This window comes from Ammodytes marinus, assembly GCF_949987685.1.
Source record: "Ammodytes marinus genome assembly, chromosome: 16".
NCBI classification, from domain to species: Eukaryota; Metazoa; Chordata; class Actinopteri; order Uranoscopiformes; family Ammodytidae; genus Ammodytes; species Ammodytes marinus.
In genome coordinates, this window is record NC_137220.1 from 21,304,797 (window position 1) to 21,325,260 (window position 20,464).

General features: G+C 39.9%; 3 protein-coding genes across 3 annotated transcripts in view; 2 read left to right on the top strand and 1 right to left on the bottom strand.

Annotated features, from left to right (window-relative positions):
- The window catches only part of LOC307262849 (histone H3.2), a gene marked incomplete at its 3' end in the record, with an annotated part of 70,498 nt that extends 53,779 nt beyond the window's left edge, over window positions 1-16,719 (bottom strand). Inside the window, exon 1 of the mRNA XM_080043846.1 lies at window positions 16,648-16,719. The remainder of the gene's footprint in view (window positions 1-16,647) is intronic.
- aldh16a1 (aldehyde dehydrogenase 16 family, member A1) lies at window positions 503-13,954 on the top strand. Its single transcript, XM_080043135.1, has 17 exons — window positions 503-679; window positions 1,750-1,849; window positions 2,245-2,371; window positions 2,942-3,099; window positions 3,206-3,283; window positions 3,703-3,890; window positions 4,034-4,192; window positions 4,296-4,454; window positions 6,735-6,891; window positions 7,601-7,676; window positions 8,077-8,182; window positions 8,632-8,762; window positions 8,948-9,118; window positions 10,080-10,284; window positions 10,382-10,567; window positions 11,742-11,867; window positions 11,987-13,954. The coding sequence occupies exons 1-17, from the start codon at window positions 590-592 to the stop codon at window positions 12,155-12,157; spliced, it is 2,388 nt and encodes a 795-aa protein (XP_079899261.1). The 5' UTR covers window positions 503-589; the 3' UTR covers window positions 12,158-13,954.
- Window positions 16,720-17,108: 389 nt separating the features above from the next.
- LOC307262399 (ferritin, middle subunit) lies at window positions 17,109-19,075 on the top strand. The gene is made up of 4 exons (XM_080043266.1): window positions 17,109-17,420; window positions 17,917-18,063; window positions 18,392-18,517; window positions 18,659-19,075. The coding sequence occupies exons 1-4, from the start codon at window positions 17,319-17,321 to the stop codon at window positions 18,812-18,814; spliced, it is 531 nt and encodes a 176-aa protein (XP_079899392.1). The 5' UTR covers window positions 17,109-17,318; the 3' UTR covers window positions 18,815-19,075.
- Window positions 19,076-20,464: the final 1,389 nt, after the last annotated feature.

Sequence of the window (20,464 nt, forward strand, 5' to 3'; positions counted from 1 at the left end):
CCTGCCTGTGATCACTGCCAAATGCGCTCAAGCGGAACACTGTATGGGCGTTGAATTACCTTAATCCACTTTTTACATATATATAGTTAATGTATAGTTATGCTGGGTTAGTCACGTATTGAATTACGGTGTTTTATTTAACGCAGTCATAGGAGGCAAACCATTTTTTCATAATAAATGTGTTTTTACTTTCCTAATATTATATTCATGATTGAATGCAAAACCCCGGCTGCATTCAAAAATGAACTTTTAAATTGGAATATCGCAGGCCTTTGTAATGTTTTATGTGGGCTCCCTTTGTGTGAGACTGTTGGCCTATATTTCCCCCTGGCATATGTTTTATCTGTTACTGACGGTTTATGTATCTTGTGATTTTTATTCGTATTGCACACAAGAAAAAAAGAGAAGAAAATGAAACAGCGCTACACCGGAAGTAAACAGGAGGGAGTCCTCTGGGCGTTTGTCAGTGGGAGGGAAGTCAGCACGTTGCAGTTTGACGTGGAGTAGGAGCTCAGCAGTCGCTTCCCTGCCCTTTGAAACCGTCCCACGAGCTCCAAAGTGAAGAATTTCACCCTGATTTTGAACTATTATGGCCGGTAGCACCGTGAAGACAGTGCACGATATCTTTCAAAGCATGGAGTCCGGACCAACAGGAGCTTCCAGCAATGCAACTGCACAGGTAAAGTCATCACACCCGTGGTTTGCATACATAAGATACAACTATGCTTTTGCATGCTGTCAAATATCAGCAAGTTTCAGCTACTGTTCACTGGGTTTAGCATATTCCTGTTGTGTGACCCACGCTAGGTTCGTTAACTGGTAGCTGTCTGTAGCTCACAAGACAATCATGTGACACAGGCATAGGACTCAGTCCGAACAGGAGTTTGTTATGAAATGTCAAGGCTGAAGCCAAACTTTTGGACACAGGTTTTCCGATTTTGGAAAGTCTCAGCCAAGTGTTTTTTTGAGAGCATTGAGGCTGTCAACCAATCCCCCTGAGTCAAATCTGAACATTAACCTCTCTCTGTACTTTGGTCTTCTGTCTGTAAATAGTTGACCAACTGTGCCAGGCCTTTATTCCTTTTTTCGTCTTCCTGACCAATAAAATGTGAGAATAGGCCCCCTTGGGTATCATGATTCATGAACAGTGTCAGATCAGACGAATTTAGAGGCAGTAAGGCAATAAGCTTTCATTGTCGTTTGTTCTTGGTGTCAAGCATTTTATAAAGTGTAATTTAATTCAATTCAATGGTATGCCTATCTGCATGCAGCTGTAAGGAAATATTCCTCTTCTCACATAAAAAAATCCAGTTTTTGAAAGGAAGTTGTCCAGCAACGCAAATCAACTGTATCCAATTGTTTTCAGGAGGTTTGTTGTGAAGCAGAGGGAAGCATAATATTTATTTAAACAAAGTAATGTTCACATGTTGTATATCATATTGTTTACTGTATATCATACTTATAGGAAGTTGTCCATATATATATTTTTTTTTAACTTTCTTATTTCTTTCATTCGGATGTTTGCAAACATACCAAAACAAGTAGGACATTTAAAGTAATTAAAATCAAATCCTGCAGGATTCTTGTCTTTAGGACACTTCTCCTTGCTGTCCTGAGCACCCCTGAATGTCATCACTACATGTTGGGTGTTTTAAATACTGTTTTTAGAGCTGTCTACTTGTCAGAGATGCTACAGGTTAGCATCTTTTAGCCTTTCTCCATTTTGACTGTTACCTTCCCCTCCATCAGGCCTGGCTGGAACACCATTCCCGTTCTCTGGGTCTGTTCATCGACGGAAAGTTTGTCTGTCCGTCAGACAGACAGAGCGTCTCTCTGACCGATTCTAAAGGTACGAGCAGCAGGAGTTTGGAACACATCCACAACTTATGCACTTAGCTCTAAAGTGTTCAGACATGTTTGGGTAGAGGTCAAAACATTCTGACAGCATCTTGATGGGTAACTTTAAAACTGAAGAAATCTTGAAACATGATGATTGTAAGGCAAGTTCTTGAGGTGTGGTTAATTTACTACAGCTCTTACAATATATTTTCTGTAAATGTAATGTTTGTGTTTCAGTGTTCATACAGTAACTTACAGTTTCATGCCTCTTAATATGTTGTCTGGTGAGCTATTTAGGTGGATTTAGTAGAAGAAGAAAAATCTGTTGTTGTTGATGTGTTATTATTACTTTAGTAGAAGAAGAACTTACTTGAGTTTCTTCTACACTCCTATGTTTGGCGGCAGGTGACATGGTGTGCAGCACAGTGTGCGCGGTGGAGGAGGATGTCTCCCAGTGTGTCTCCTCTGCTGTTGGTGGCTACAAGGCCTGGAGTGGCCTCACCTGCTACCAGAGGGCCAAAGTGCTGCTCAGGTGCGACAAACAAACTCCCCCTTTGCACACATCAGGATCCTCCGCACTGACTGTTTCAACCAGAGATGCACCGATCCACTATTTTTAGTTCCGATCAGATTCCGAAATATCCTGGTTTTGGATATCGGCCGATATCATTATAATTATACATTTCTTTGTTGGTGGTGATGTTATGTGTAAGGATAGGAAGGCTTAAGCAACACAGCAATTCTAATTTGAAAAGAGCAATAAACATACACAAATGCAACAAGGTTTATCTCATCTGCTTTGAACTGCTTGAATGCAGAAGAACATCAGAACTCAACTTTTGAATAGCTAAATTATAATATTAATGTGTGCCATATCTCATAACTATGGGCTTAAAATGAAAATGTATTAAAAAATTTAAATTAAAATAATTTAGATTTCTAAAAAAAATTTAAAAAATGTTTTATAGATTTCTTTTAATTTGAGTTGTCTGTCCGATATGCGATACGTAGATTGCAGACATATTAGCCCCGTGCCTAGTTTCAAGCGCTGTCCTAATGTGGAGCTGAATGTCTTGTGTTTGCCTGTCCTATCCCCTGACAGGGCTGTGAGCGTTCTGGGGCAGCACGGTCAGTGTGTGTCCGAGCTGGGTGAGCTGTGTGGGGCCTCGTGCTCTCCCTCCACCCTGGTCAGGCTGCTGCAGTACTACGGAGGCTGGGCTCAGCTTAGAGACACTCTCATCGCAGACTGGACACCGCTGGGTAAGGTTAACGCTTATACAAAGTAGCATTTGGGTACTCATTTTAAATGGAAGTTTTAATTTTTAATTTTGTTGGTGTGTGTTCTTCTTTCCCCCTTCTTTAACAGGTGTGGTGGCGGTAGTTGTCTCCGATGACTGCTCTCTCTACTCCCTTATGCTCAAAGTTGTACCAGCATTGGCCATGGGTAACACACAACACACACACACACATACATATACACAAACACACACAAAACAATGTATAAAGACAAACTTGAAAAGTTCCCTTAAAATAATATCTAAGTCTGAAATGTATAATAACTTTCAGTTTCTAAGCCGCTGTTGTTTTTTAGTTTGATCAATTAATTAGTTGGTCTATGCACCGCTTAACAGTGAATATGTATTATATCAGCAAGTCATTTTTTGTCCATCACACACAGTGACAGCATCAAATGTTCACATTTGAGAGGATAAAATAATTTAAAAAAATAGATTTTAGCTTAAAAATTAGCTAAATAATCAGCTAATTAACAAATTGTAATATACTTTGTTGTTGTTTGCTATTCTATGTCAAACTGCTGTAAAATGTTTTGTGATTTCTAATAGAGTCCTGCCTTTTCCCTAGGAAACTCTGTCATCGTTGTCCCTGGTCGGAGCGTCGCCCCTGCGGTGCTCCTATTGGCACAGCTTTTTATGGGGGCGGGACTTCCTGTTGGGGCTCTTAATGTTTTAACAGGAAGTGACATGTCTCTGGGTGCCAAAGTGGCCAAGAGCCCCAGCATCAGCTATGTCACCTACAGTGGCAACAAGCAGGTGTGTTGGTGATCAAATCTGGTGTGGTTTTCCTAAGCAGAAAGTTCAAAGCTACATATACATTTGCTATAAAGCTTTCAGTCGGATTTTTAATGTGACCACGTTTTCTTAAATCATCACACCAGTGTTTGTCTTCCCTTTAGGATGGGCTGACGCTGTGTAAGGCGACAGCGGGGATGGGCGTTGCCTTGTCCGTCTCCCCCAGCATCGGCGCTACCTGTCCCTTCATCATCTTTGAGTCGGCCGACATTGACAGCGCAGTGGACGGAGTGATAGAGACCGCCTTCAAGAAGAAAAGAGAGGTGATTTTAAACAAATAAGTGTCCTTAGTAGAAGGGTGGAGGCCGTCTCCTGCTGTCCCCTCAGACCTCCCCGTCTCTTTAACACTGCTCTCTCTCTCCTCAGGTCCACTGGGTTTTGTGCGTGCAGGAGTCTGTGCTGGACGGTGTGGTGGCCCGCCTCAGGCAGCGTATGGCAGGGATGAAGTGTGTGGCTCTGCACAGCGACGGAGACAGAGCCCTGGTGGACGCTGCAGTACAGGGAGCTCAGCAGCAGGGGGCCACGGTCAGTCACAAATGCAGAGAAAAGCTGTGCTTAGCTGCAACTAATGTTAATGTATTTACTTTGTTTTAAATTATAATCCTATAATCATCTTGCTAATTAGAAATTCACCCTACTATCATGATTGTGTTTGTGTTCAGAATCAGCAGTGGTTGACACTAACGGTTGCCCGCTTGCCCGGGGCAACTGAAAATAATGTTTGGGCAAGTTGAGATTGCTTCTTGGTTGCCCGGACGGGCAAGTGGATTTCAGAGGGTTTGTCTGTAGTCTAGGCTATGTATTCATGTGTTTTACAGTCTGCAAAACATTTTTTTTCCCGCTAACTCAACACAAAATAGATCGGCTATATTCGCAATTGAGCAGCTGCGCGCGGCAGCCAGCAGCATCACGGTCGCTCTTTCGCACTCAATCTCTCTATCTCTCTCTCTCTCTCACACACACACACACACGCACACACTACACACACACACACACACAGCCTGTGTGCGCGCAGTTTCGCTGTCTACGTTCCGAAAGCCGGCTCTATCCTACGGACCTGGTTCCGCTATATTCAAAACACAGAAATCAATAACGTTTGAGCTTATCGATACCGCTATGGAGTCCAGTAGGCTAGGTCACATTATATAATTTTAAATATCGAGTCGGGTCATCTTCATCTAATTAGGCCTACTTCAGCGTATTATTCCATCACTGGACCGCATCATGGACTGTAAAAGTGTTCTACTTTCGACTGTCTTGAAGAAACTCCTTCCACCCGCTCCGTCTCCAAAAAAAAAAAAAAAAACTCTTGTCTGCTGAGCCGCTGCAGACGGGCTCGGCACCGTCTCATCATTCATTCAATGCAGCGGTGATCAACAAACGGGAGACTGTAGCAAGTGACAAGTCCCGCAGTTAAAAAATCGGATAGTTTTTAAATCCATATTAAAATCTGCAGGATAAGACCTTTAGCTAAAACAAATCGCAAACGGTTCAAATGTGATGTGTTCAGGTCGGCTCAGTAAAATGATTATTAGGCAAAGGTCAATAAAATGACGTCATGATGTGTTCAAATGTAACATCAAGAAAATAAGAAATTTGAGTTTTTCGCGGGAAGCTTGAATAATAGCCTACAGTTTGGGTAAAAAACTTGTTTTCCCAGCAATATAAACTAAATAGTAGGCCTAAATATGGAATTATGACCTGCTTAAAGTCCTATCCTGAGCTCTGCTCATCTTGTAAGCAATTAAAGCAATAATACCAGTTCTCTTTAAACAAAATAATAGAAAGGTATCGATAAAGATTTGGATTGTGGAGTCTTTATAATGGTATCAATATGAATAGAAATTAATGATCCACCTCCTTACTTACAGTATAACTGGGCAATAGCTTTAACATGGTGGACTTTAATCATTTTATGGCACACGATCACATTTTGGCACAATGTGACCGTTTTAAATAAGTAAAATTTTTCTGTGGAAGCTAACATTCAGCTTGACTCTGAGCTAGACTGAGTTTTCTGAGCCCCTGGGCAAGGTGCATGGCAAAAAGAGGCCCTTTCACGATGCTGCAGCAGGACCAAGCGCTTGGTGTAGTGTGTGATGTCATGATATCTAGGCTTATATGAATTGTTGTTCGTTTTATGTGGTCAGGATGAGACTAGTAAGCAGTGTTTGCATTTAAGAGATAAGAGATCGCTAAAATGTATAATTCAATTAGCCTATACTGTATATATCATTGTTTAACAGTGTTTTTGTTTTTTTTGGGCAAGTGAACACAACATTCGGGCAAGTAAAACATTACCTGTACTTGCCCTATGGGCAAGTGCATTTGAAACCTTAGTGTCAACCCCTGTACAAACTGTCCTTCTAGCACGCTAGCTTAACTTTAAACACTGAGAGCTAAATATGCTCAGCTAGTGACATAGTTAAAGCTGACTTTTAACATACAACTACTATATCAGACAGTTCACATACTTTATCGGCTACATACTGCTTAGTTGTGTCACCGTATATACTATTGGAATAGTAGCTAACGCATTTCAGCTAACACTAACAAAGTTAGCACTTAACTGCTACTTAAAAATTAACAGCCGCTGCTACTGTTCCAAGAGTCCATACAGAGATACTCCCAACACTGTGGATGATTACTATCAAATGCAGTTGTGCTTTTTTGACAAAATATTTTTAAAACAAAAAGTCGGAAAATAAGGTTTTGAAAACAATGATGCAATATACCAAACAGTTGTTTGCTTTTCTAACTTGCTGTGAATGGAATTTTTTTTATTTTTCTCTCTCTGGTCCCCAGTTGGTTCAGTCCTGCTCTGCCCCCCCTTCAGGGGCTCAGTACCCTCCCACAGTGCTCTGTGGAGCGGCCCCCTCCTCTCCATTTGTGGTCAGCCCCTGCCCTGGACCAGTGCTGCCTCTCATGTCCTTCAGAAGCAACACAGAAGCAGTCAGCCTGGGTAAGGACGCCTATGTAGATTGACATGCAAGCCTTTGAGTTATCATCATCACCATTCATTCACTATCACAGGGATTGAGATTAAACAGAAAAAAATGTGTTATTGAATTTTCTCTTGAGCCACACTAACACAGTGCGTTTCCATGGCACAACTAGATTGGATTAAGACATATACCGAACTAGACACTCGAACGGACCGTGTTACTTGTCTGAGTATACATGGCCCTTCAGTAATCGTGGCTCTAACCACTTTCAACAAGTGGTTAGAGCCACGTTCGGTTCCCTTCCGGCAATTTTTTTAATATATATATATTTATATATATACATACATTATTATATATATATATATAAATATATATTTATATTTTTATATAGTATCTATGCAATATCCCTACTATTTTTTTTACGTTGTCTCCTTCCACTTCCTTGTGAAATCCTCTACAGGGATTCTCGAGCAGGCGCAGAAGCAAACTCCGATATGCGATGTCCGATCCCTGTATACATGCAGAGAGAATGCCGACAATGAACGAGTTATCTAGGTGTTCTTATCCGACTTCTCTTGTCCATTATTGTGCCGATTTGTGTGCGAAGTAGATCGGATAAAGGTGTTTACATGCAGTTTAAAAGTCCTGTTGAAGTCATATTCGTTTAGTTACCCGATTATGAGTCTGCATGTAAACGCACTGACTAACAGTCTCTGATCTTAACAGGAAACCACAGTCCTCATGGCCAGGCGGCCTCCATCTGGACTGAAGATCTCACCCTGGCTCTGGAGACCGCTAAGAGGTACACGCATTCACACACTCATATGTTTCTTCGCCACCTTTACCTTAATACTTTCTGACATGTCTCCCCTATATTGTTCTATCCTTTATCATGTTGGCCCTACCTGTATCCCAATTGTTCCCGATATTATTAACATTTATTTATTTATATCCTGTGTTTCTTTTTTTATCTTCTTCACGATACTTCTGTTGATGCATTTTACAGAAGACATGTTGTCTTGTCAAAGCAGGAAAAGAACAGGTGGAATTAATAACATTAACAATGGCTTCATTCCGATTTGGATATGTCTATTCCAGAGCTCTGATAGTGTGTATGGTTATTCGATGTCTTGTTTTATTGGGACACTTTTAAAGTCCCTACACTCCCTACCGATATTTTCTTCCTCTTCCTCTCCCCTCAGTCTGTCAGTCGGCTCAGTGTGGGTGAATTCACACTCTGTGTCCGACCCATGTCTGCCCGTCTCTGGGCACAAAGACAGCGGCACCTGCACTGACGGAGGACAGGAGGTGGGTTTATATGATTTATCACACAGTTGACACTTAGACAGGGGTCCATAAACTGACTGAGTGTAAACTCATAAAATATATCTTACCGTTGTGTCCCACGGATTAATTTAACTGGACATGGACCCATATCATAAACACTGGAAATTCAGTAAAGAAAAGTGTCTTGCTTTTCTATGTATTTAGCACACATTCATTGTTTTGTTGTTTTTAAATCATTTTATGTTCTGTTTGTTAGAAATTGTATTTAAATTGAAACCCCTTAATTGAAGGTATACAATGTTTACAATCCATTTGGGTGATTAAACTACAAATATTTATTGATGTATTCAGTCATATTTCTGACCTGTCTGATAACATTGTGCTACATTTAGTCAGTTCTATACACCAGTCTTACTTAAGCAGATGAGTGTTGCACTGTGTTGTTGACCACTTTCTTCTCTGTGTGTCAGGGTCTGTACCAGTTTCTGCGCCAGTCCTCTTCTTCCTCTCTACCTCGCTCCTCCCCTGTCTCTATTGACTACTCAAAGTTTGGAACAGCAGTGTGTCCAGCTATCATTCCTGGTGATTCAGACTCTGCCAGGTGGGTTTGTAAGGCACTCTTTACTTTGTCATGTTAATGCATTGAACATCACAATGTTCGTAATATCATAACTGCATATAATAGGCTCATTATTAAAATAGTGTGTGTATTTCAATACAGCATGATGTGTTGTAATATATATATATCACTCTATTCCCTAATTCTCCATCATTCTCTACACACAGCGCTCCTAAGTCCTACCTCCAGTTTGTCGGCGGTAAGGCCTGTAAATCCGTGTCTGGCTGCAGTGTGGCTGTGCAGTCACCAGGGGGCGAAGGTGTGTTAGCCTATTGTCCAGACGGAGGGCGGAAAGACGTACGCAACGCCGTGGAGGCTGCTGTCAAAGTCCAGCCTGGGTGAGAGCTTTACCACACAAACAAATATTCACAAATGACACACAAAACCCTGGTAAGTTGTTGTTGGGCTATCAAAGTCCAGCTAGAAAACACTGACAACAAACATGAAGCTATGTTGTTTTCAAAAGTCACAAACCCAAGTGAAACAGAGCGAATTCACACACAGACGACTGATAATGTAGTCATTGTAGTAAGACTAAGTAGAGGTGCTTTTTTTGGGGGGGAAACCGGTTGTAACAAAGGATAATAATAAATCTGGGATGGGGGCGTGGCGATACGAAAGTGAAATAAATATAAATAAAGTAAGAAAAAAGTAGTATAGGTATAGAAATTTTAAGTAAAACTTGGAAAATACAACAAGAACACAGGAAGTACCTTGACGACATTTCATTGAAAACTAAACAGAACAAAGGAATTCCTAATAAATACTGATAGCTGTGTAAGTGTAATACACAAGATCTAACTTTCTCCTATTTTAAGTCTTTTGTCCTTGTTTCCCAGTAAAATTCAACACCTACTTTGAAGGCTAAACCGGGCTATAAACCTGCCAATGTTTGCCAAAAAAATAAAGCATTCAGAGGTTAAAATGTTCCCTTATAAAACACATTTACTCAGGACTATCACATGCACACACTTTTACAGTCCACACAGGCAGCAAAGTATTTCGCAACCCAGTGGGGGGTGTGTGTTTATCACAATTCGCAGTCCAACTTGACTCTGGGAGGTGATAAAAGGGCACAGTACACAGTCCAGTACATCAACAAGTACGTATGAACACACTTTAGTCCAATCAACACACAGCTCTTCTTGTTAATACATACAAATCAATATAATTAGGTTATATGATGCGTTTTTCGTGCTGGACATTCAGACTTATAGTTTACATTCCTTGTTTGTTTAGTTCAACCAAAATAATTAAATGTATCCTAAAAAAAATTAAAACGTCCTTCCCGTCCTCCAGTTGGATGAAGAAGAGTCCGTCTGCACGCGCTCAGTCGCTCTACTCTCTGGCCAAGGGCTTGGAGGCAAAGAGGCGGGACATAGCTGCGTCAATCACCGTCCAGTGCATGCTCTCAGTGGACCAGGCTGAGAAGGAGGTGGAGCTTAGCATTGCGAGGCTCACTGATTGGGCAGCTTACTGTGACAAAGTCCAAGGAGGAACTTTGGTAAGGCTTTTTTAATGTTATACAGTTAAAAAAACGTCTGGTAGCATTTGCTGATCTCTTACCCACATCTACATCCTGATGTATCCTTCTCCTTCAGCCTGTGCCACAGTCTGGCTCTGCTCTGTCCTACCCAGAAGCCCTGGGAGTCGTAGGGGTTGTCCTCCCCGACAGAAATCCCCTCCTCTCTATGGTAACACTTCTTGGAGCAGCCATTGCCACTGGAAACGCCATCATCATGGTCCCCAGTGAGAAGTATCCACTGCCAGCCTTGGCTTTCATTCAGGTTAGTATCAAGGTTTTAAATGTGATGTGCAGCAAGTTGGTTAAAAGTGCTTTGAGTTGAAATGCTTCATGATAAAATGCTTCGTGATAAAAGCATTGAATGCTGGATCTAGACTTATACAGTAGAGACTGGTTCACCCACCTGAGAGATTCTAAGACCCTGTTTCCACCTGGCATTAATATGTGGTTTTTAGGATCCGATCGCGCTAACTACAGGTGGAAACACGCTCAATCCGCATTGAATGCGCATTGAAATTATCCACATTCGGAGGTGGTTTGAGACCACTTATCCACATACCCATTAACAGTGGAAACGCGTATGCGCATCTCATACACATTAGGCCCCGCCCACTCAACTGCGGCGAGTGACTGGGCGGAAACGCGTACTCATTCACGCGACAATTCACGTCATAAAAGCGCACCGTTGCAGGTAAACAGACAACAGAAAACAGAAAACATTGAAGATGGAGTGTATAAGCGGAAATGATGTACGAGCTGATTTCCATACAGCGCGGGGAATTCGAATCCAGATCGCAAACGCGCATAGAAGACGCATTGTTAAGGCCAGGTGTGAACAAGCATATCACATTTACATATAACGATCGGATTCCTCAGAACCACATATTAATGCCAGGTGGAAACAGGGTCTCAGTTACTATATGGTTACAAGTTACACAACATTTGGGAAATGTACCTTAAACCTGTGATGCCTGATAATAACCTAAACATTTTATTCATTTGTAAACTCCACTAGCAGCCAACACTAATGGGCTGCAGCCTTTTGAACATGCTGCTGAATAAAGCAATACAACAATCTAGTTGGGGAGAGGCAAAAGAATGGATTAATTTCTCAGACCTTACTTGTACTTCATTTTTGGGAAAGATTAAACATTTCAGAGAGAACTGGTCTATAGGGACTGCTTTTTGATCCTTTTAAAAATGGATTAAGTTTTATGGAACATCCTGTCCTTAAAAACATCCTGCCCTTATACATTTTTCCCATTCATTTTTTTTAATGGAAGCTCGTCGTAAAATATTGCAAAGGACTTTCTATTTTTCTCAACAACAAAAAAACAATTCCTAGTATTCACACAACAGTAGTTTAATGGAAACAATGGAAACTCACATAATAAATTAATCATTTGTAAAAAAAATAAATAAAAAATCTTCCTCAGGTGCTCCAGTCGTCAGACCTGCCAGCAGGCTTGGTAAATGTTGTTACAGGAAGTAGGGATCAGGTGACAGCGGCTCTGGCTAATCACAGTGTCATCAAGGCCATCTGGTACTGGGGCAGTGCTGAGGTGAGGTCTATACACCAACACATACATGAACCCCTTGCACACAAGATTGAATTACATCTTAAGAAATGTTATCACCAAGCCATCCCATACATTTTAATTCTCTTGATTTCCTGTTGTAGGGCTGTCAGTACCTCCAATTCACCTGCACGAGCCCCCTGAAAACCCTGTGCCTGTTCTGCCAAGAGGGGAAAGATGGAGGGAAGGACTGGACTCAGTCTCATCCCTCGCTCCTGGAAGAGATGTGGAGGAATGCCGTCCAGTGGAAGAGTGTCTGGATTCCTACTGCATAAGAAGAATGAAAGATGAAGGCGACTACAGCGGAAGTTCTTTCACATCAGCATGTAGAGTTAAGCTGTGACCTGTATGATGGAGATTTCAAAGGAAGGGAGCAAAATGTAACTTTGTCAGTGAAATTAAAAGATAAGATAGATGATGCCTACAGTAGAGATGACTCTTCGCTAAGCCCAGCCCTCCTTTGATACTGTTGCTACACCTAGAGCTTTCTCTTCTGGCACGGCTCATAAGCTAAATACATGACATTGTGCTAAATCATGTGCCAAAACCCTGATATTATCAAAGATATATGACAATTCAATAAATTCAACATTAACTAATAATGTAGCCTGTAGCCCTAAAGCCGGACATGCGTACTATTGCAGCCTACATTAGAGCAATTTAATTTAGCCTTTTAATTAAATGTACACATTTAAGTTGGCGTTGCTAAGGTTTGATTTGGCAATGGCTGTTTGGGGGAGGGGCTTAGCAAATTGTCAGTGCAAAGTGTGCTCGTCTTTTTCACTGTTTTCCATTGTTTCTTGTGAGTAAGGGTTTTGTTCCAACATTTTACCGCCAAAGTATTTTTGCATCAGAAATAAACCAACCTGAAGTACTAGGAAATGTGGCACTTAGCAGCCAGCACGGGAAAAAGAAGTGAAAAAAAATCTTTTAACCCAAGAAATATCTTATTGATATCTTAATATGAAGTACAGCCATACATGTTCAGGGATTTTCAATAGCTTTTAAAGGGTCCTATAGGACCCTATTGAACATGCAACATTAAAATGAATTTAGCATAACCTTTTCTCTTAGATTTTAAACATTACTAAACCAAACCAAAATTTCCCTTCCAAATGGACCAAAATGGTCCCTAGAAATTAGCAGCAGGTTATGATAGGAGAAACCACAGAGATTCGGTCTGGGTTGTCTTTTGCGAAAAAAATCAACCCCAAAAACAATTAAAGCACTTAGAACCAAGGGGGATTTCCCTAAATAATACTTTGACTCAGGTCAGGCAGCATTGCTGATTTATTGACATGATATAAATATGTGTCACTGATATTAAAAAGTTAAACATCTACTAGGGGACATTACACGTTCCTTCATTACGATAAAGACAGCCTATTTAGATTATTTATCTTACCTTGTCAAACTAGCAAAGCAGTATTGTTATGCAATCATTAATACAAGACATCATAAGTTCTACCTCTGTCCTCTACTATCATGCCTCTTTTTTATTGGTCATCACACATCTGCTTGTTCTGTAAGAATTGCGTGAAAAACCTTTTTTAACTTTTTTTTCAGTCCACAGCTTGAAACCCCACCTGCCTTAGAATTCTGTCAATGACCAAGCAAAAATGGATCAAACCTCTGCGAACTTAATCTTAATGTGTTCAGCTGTACTGTACAATAATACTGTAGCTCTTAGCCATGGAAGTGCACTTGCCGCGCAGACATTCCCAGTAAAATCCAGTTTAGTTCCATGTCCAAATCCACATTGTTAAGATTTTTTTTTTCAATCAGTATTTGGTCACTGTGGGTCATACTTTTGAAAGAAAAATACATTTAAAAATAATCATGTAATGAATTTACAAAGTTTCTTGTGGTTTTTAATCCAGGATATCTACATGACAAAGCTGGTCTGTTGGTCGATTGGTTCACATGTGCTGTTGGATGGATTACCATGACATGTATTAGACATTCATGATTCCTTAGTATGCATTTGATTAACTTTGGTGATACCTTTATGTTTAAATCTACTTCGATTTATGACCCCCATCAGCCTCAGCTGTACTTTGTGTGTAGCACGTATTGCAAATGTTAGCATGCTAAGAAGATGATGAACAAGGTCCATATCATGTTAGCATGTTGACAATAACATCTGGCTCCAAGCACCACTGCCAGTACAGCCTCAAAGAGATCCTAGCATGGCTGTAAATCCTTGGCACATGTTGCTAGTTATATAATAACATAATATAATCACTTTATAACTAGTTGACCTGAAGTAGTTATTGTTGACTGGACTTGCTGACCTTTTTCAGACAACATGTGTTACTTATCAGTTGTTCCATGTAGTAATGTTTAGAACTGAGCCATAGGTAATGTTAAGAGTTCCAAGTACCAACAAGTAAAAAATGTTGCTGAGAAAAGGGTTATTGGTTTTTGGGAAGAAAAGATAAAACGACAGACAAATGATTTGTCCTGCTAGCAATGAAGACATGAACGGGATCAGGAATTTAGCACGAATATCAAGTCAGTGTTGGTTACTTTATACAACTTATCCACAAAACCATATTCCACTTTCCAGTTTACTGGAATTACATTAATTAACCGTGTCATTTGATACTATATAGATCTGGGAACATTGGTATGACCACAAAAAGACAGGTTGGCAAAATCAATTCAGAAACAAAATAAAAAAGATGTTAACTAGTCTTGTATATTTTAAAACCAGCAGGTTTGACTAAGTTTAATATACGTATATATCTTTATCAATTCAACAGTGAGAAAATGCTTAATTTCAACGTGGCTCATTTTGTCACTTTCATTAAGTATAACTTATTAATTCAAAAATGTTAACAGTTATAGGACACTTTGGTCCAGTTATTGGTTCCTTTTTTTTCTTTTTTTCAACTTTCTTGTTCCTTTTTTCTTTTCCCAAACTGGTTCCAGTTAGACATTTCCCTGGTCATAAGACCCATCCCTCTCAATGCAACTGTTAAAAAAACAGAACAAAGAAACAGGAAGTGTGGCCTTGAAAATGTGGAATTGCTGAGTCACAACAGTGACTCAGCACGATACCTCAGTTGAACTTGATACATGCTTTTGAACCAACAAGGCGGACAAGCTGTGTAACATGACACAGCACAAAATAAGGACTGTGCTGTCTTAATTTGCCGAGTCGCTTTTGTGCAAACATGAATAATGACACACATTGCACTGTAATGACATGTACTTAGCTCGTTGGCATTATTGATCCAAGGTTAATCTAAAATACAGCTATAGTGCGTTGTATTACACTGAGGGACAAAGTGTCTATTGCAGTGCAACTGATACCATTAACCCGTGCATGTAATCCTCTCTTTAGCCCTGGCCTTTTCATCATCTTTTACCATAATAACTACCAGCAACAATTGGAAAATATATTGAAATATAAACATGTAACTGTTCAAATATATTTGTTTCTGGTGGAATATATCTGTAAGATGAAAGATTTGTTTGATGTTTTCTCTACTTTTTGTAACATGTAGTTGCTAAACTTTAGCAGCAGATGTGAGCCTGCACGGTGTCCATATTCATCGTGTCCTAAATAAGATGTTAAAGCCTTACTATATTCTCTTAAAAAAGCATTCAGGAGGCCACAACTCTTAAGACATTTTACAAAATGTTAAATTAACAGAAGAAGTGTCCTCTTGTGTTAAGCACAGGTGCTAAACAAATCACCAGTCCAGACTGACAAATCCACTAGGGCTGGGAGCCTAAACAAAGCAAAGTTATACAAGTGGAAAACTACTGGTTCACATACAGTGCAGTTTATTACAGCCTTATAAGGGCATTGATACCTTGAAAGGTGACAAGTATAGAGCATGAAGTTTACATGAGAAAAAACCTGAAGCCACCACATTTCAATCCGATCTTTTCAAATTCCTTTAAAAGAACCAGATGGACTAGTTCAACTGAATAAACATTTAACACAGCATGCATTGCAGAGTATTTTGAAGTCAGTTACAGTTTTCGGTTAATGACATATCTTGAAACTCCTTTTCAGGTTGACTATATATCATAGCCTATAATACTAATGCTAATATCACTTATCTGACACTCACATAAGAAATAAGAGTAAGTGTAAGTATTAGTTGATGTGTTTCTCCAAAGCCTCTGTATTGCCAGTACACAAGCATTTATAGCACACTTGACTTTTTTTATTATAATGGTCCATCCATTTTCTATCACGTTTATCCTGCTTATGGGCTGCCGTGAGCCTGTCTCAGCAAGACTATTCTGCTACATCAGCGGGAATTACACCTAAATGAGACTCTTCAATAAAGAAATATCTTGGTTTGAATGTTGATTCAGCGATCATGGGACCTTTTTAGGCATTTCACCGTCAGTAATGTTTCGTAACAGTGCTGTGAGTAATGCAATAAAAACCACCTTGGTTGAAAACACATTATCAGCAGTTTTTGACTGTGTATTTGTGAGGTAAAACAAGTTCACATTTAATGGCTCTATAGACTCAAAGTTAATTACGGTACTATATATCTTATCAAGTTCTATAGATTGCCGAAATGTCTCAGTATTCAACTATAATCCAGGGCTGCCTCTGTCAGTTTATAGAAAAACGGGCACACTAAAAGTTAAGATTGGATAAAAGTAGGATAAAAAAGAGCACCAGCATATTTGCCTATTTAGGCCTAACAGACAAAGGAACTTAGGCCTACTGGCTATTTAAGTGATTTCAGTGATATAGGCCTAATAAAGTGTGTGTGTGTGTGTGTGTGTGTGTGTGTGTGTGTGTGTGTGTGTGTGTGTGTGTGTGTGTGTGTGTGTGTGTGTGTGAGAGAGAGAGAGAGAGAGAGAGTAGGCTACAAGAATATAAATGTTTTTCTTTTTATATTTCTATGCTAATTGAATATTAATCAAGAACCCACGTTTACATCTAGACAGACCACACACACATCTATTATGTATTTAAATGAATTAAAATCAAAATATCCATATAGACCGAATGCAATGCAGTTTATTCTCTTGAAGCAAAAAAAGGTGCTAAGTCATTGTTGCATCAGCAGGTTGGAATTCATCAAAGGTAGACTACAAGGAGGGAAAATGCAACTTCACTTCTCATCTTTTAGCTTTGTCATTATCATGTGCTCTGTGAGCTCAGTGATTGGCGGAAATGTGCGCTGTTGACGTTACGTCCGTCACGAGGTCTGCCAGGGGTATAAATACACGGGGCGACGCGTCTTCCATTTCACACCCGGGGAGAAATTAAAGAGTTCTTGCTTCAACAGTGTTTGAACGGAATTCTTCCTTCGTCCCGCTTCTTACTTCAACCAGTCAGCCTTCCAGACACGACCAACCTTTTCTACTTGAACACTACTTGGAAAAACATCCTCGCAAAGCTTCTATTTTTCTACCGTTTTGTTAACAAAAGCACAAGAAACACCAGCCAAAATGGATTCCCAAGTGCGTCAGAACTACCACCGCGACTGCGAGGCCGCCATCAACCGAATGGTCAACATGGAGCTGTTTGCCTCGTACACCTACACTTCAATGGTGAGACAAACGACAGTTTAAATATTGTCATTTATAGTACTTATAACATGTTATGCTTCTGCTGCGTGGTGTCTTGATAATTTTCCATACACTATGTCTGACCTAGGCATACTTCTTGTTCTAGGCTATATTAAATGTTATTGCTTATAATTATTTGCATATTGGCAGTATAAAATGGGACTACAGTCTACTTTAAAATAGATTTGTATAAGTAGCTTATTTCTGTTTATCGCTAATTAGCAGGCTGATAAGGAGTGTTTGTGGCCTACACACACTGAAAAAAGTGCTGTGTCATGCTTGTGCTGCATGTTTTGCTTTTACCCCAAACCCCTCCTTACTCAATGCTGTGTGTCTTAACCCATACTGGACCTTTCAGAGCTATGACTCATGTGCCTGACCACTGCCTGGCTGCATAACTACTGTTTGTTACAAGCGTGTTTTGCCAAATAATGATGGGGGACGTATCTTAATCACTGTTTATGTTTTAACCTCACAGGCTTTTTACTTCTCCCGTGACGATGTGGCCCTTAAAGGCTTCGCCCACTTCTTCAAGGAGAACAGTGAGGAGGAGCGGGAGCATGCTGACAAGCTGCTGTCCTTCCAGAACAATCGTGGAGGACGCATCTTCCTGCAGGACATCAAGGTAGCTAGCCTACTTTGTGACGTATAACACCAGACCCTGTGTGTCTGGTAGAGATAAACTGGGAGTGACAAGATGTGTTCTGAAATTTGTCCCCTCCCATTTGCCACCAATTCTGTTCAAGGATTTATTTTATTTTACTGCGAAGGATAATGCATCCAGTTTATTTGATATACCTTTTGGCTCCAATATTATGAGCAATCTTGTTAATTATTCATGCTTGTTTGAATTATCTGACTTTAATCTTAATGAATTACCACATTTGGCATAGTTCATTGTTTCCTATTTAATGAGTGTTAAGTGTCTTACAATGTAATGTTTTTATCCATAGAAACCTGAGCGTGATGAGTGGGGGAGCGGGCTGGAGGCCATGCAGTGTGCCCTGCAACTGGAGAAGAACGTCAACCAGGCTCTGCTGGACCTGCACAAACTGGCAGCCGATCACACAGACCCCCATGTAAGTTTAATGTCAAGCCTGTTATTGCTAAGATGCTTAACCCCAAACTCATGGGAACCATCGGCATAATTTTTTTTTTTATTAATTTTTTTTAAATGTTTTAATCTTCCGTAACAACTTTCCTCTCCTCCTTTCCTTCAGCTGTGTGACTTCCTGGAGACTCACTACCTGAACGAGCAGGTAGAGGCCATCAAGAAGCTGGGCGACTTCATCACCAACCTGACCCGCATGGACGCCCAGAACAACAAGATGGCCGAGTACCTGTTTGACAAGCATTCCATGGGGGGAAAGAGTTAAACGCCAAAGTGCCAGGAATGACCCTCGAGCGGCAATCTTAACAACACGCAGGCTTTAAACTAAATGATTCATCTGTCTGTTCACTCGGCATAAAATTTGTATCTAATCTGCTTCACCTATAAAGTTGATCAGTTCTCATATTATGTTCTGGTGGTGTTGCTGTCTTTTTAATGTCTCATGTAACCTCCTCTTGTCACTTTTTATCGACCGAAATAAAAGTTCTGACCTGCTTTGAAATCTGAATAAACATTTTGAGCTGGACTCTGGTGTCGGTCTGCATTTGTTAGTAACTTTACATGAATCCAGTTAAATAATAATAAGCATTTAATATGGCCATTTGGGTTTGAATGGTGTACAATAGAAAGATCTACACTTATCATGACATGAGATTTATATCAAAGTAAATATTTGTCTCCTAAAATGTTCCCTTACACTTTGACCTCATTCAATAAGCATGATCGTTATCACCAAATTATGGGTATTTCAATTTCGATGCTTGCATTGTTACCCAAGTGTAAAATTGGGAAGAATACAGTATATCTGAGAGTTTGTGGCATCAAGCCAAATTCACCTCTTAGTCCAACAGTTTCTCGTTTATTTCAAAATTAAAAACAAACCATTTAGGATAGAAATGGCTGTGTTGAAAGACGTCCTGATCTAGTCCTGAAGTAAAAGTAGCAAATCTGCAGTGTAGAATATAAGCAAAGGTCCTGCATTCTAAAGTATTGGCATCTTTACATATACTCGAAGTACCAAAAGTACAAATTGATTCTGAATAATTAGATTATTTGATGCATTAATTTAAACGACATGTTCAGGTAGCTGAGGTGTAACATGTTCTTTGATTTACCCCTGGGTAACAATTATATCTTTACTTTATACTTTCCACCACTTGTCACAAATCAATCACAAGATCCTTTAACATCTCCATCATTCAATAACAATATTATGACAATGCTTATAAAGTAAAATAGTTATCTTCTAAATATATTTTTTTTTCTTATTTTCAGATAGCAGTATGCTTTTTTTAGAGCTGTTGGAGACACGATTTTAGTTGCTTTAGAAAAATAATTGAAATGCAACATGGCCATCTGCTGGAGATAGTCGGTACTGCAACATACCTTCCATAGGAACTTAAATTTGAATTACAGTTTAAAAACAAACAAAAGGGGTTATACATAGCCTGGCAAAAACTACATTACCTCCTGCATGTATTGAATTAAACTTGTAAACTCTACTAGACTGAGTGTACAGCAGCTATTTGAATCTTTCATAACCTGACATAGGTGACATAATGAATCACTATTTTACTATGTCAGTCAGCAACAGATACTCAATCACATAGGCTCACACAATGCTGCCCATTTCTCAGGGGTCATGACCTTCAGAGAAATCAAAGCCAGCGCCCAGGTTGAAGGTCGCCAATGACTGACAGTTCGGTTCTTGCATTGCCGACCAAATGAAAGCAACTTCTAGGACCAACATCTTCGTGCTCCAGTCACAGAGATCATTCTGCATACTCATCCTCTATTCTATTCAGTTGCATTCTGAAAAAAGAAAAACGATTAATTTAGCCACAAAATAAGATGAAAAATCAGCGTCCCACTGCTCAGCAGATTAGGGAGTCACATGGGCGAGGGTGAGCAGGTG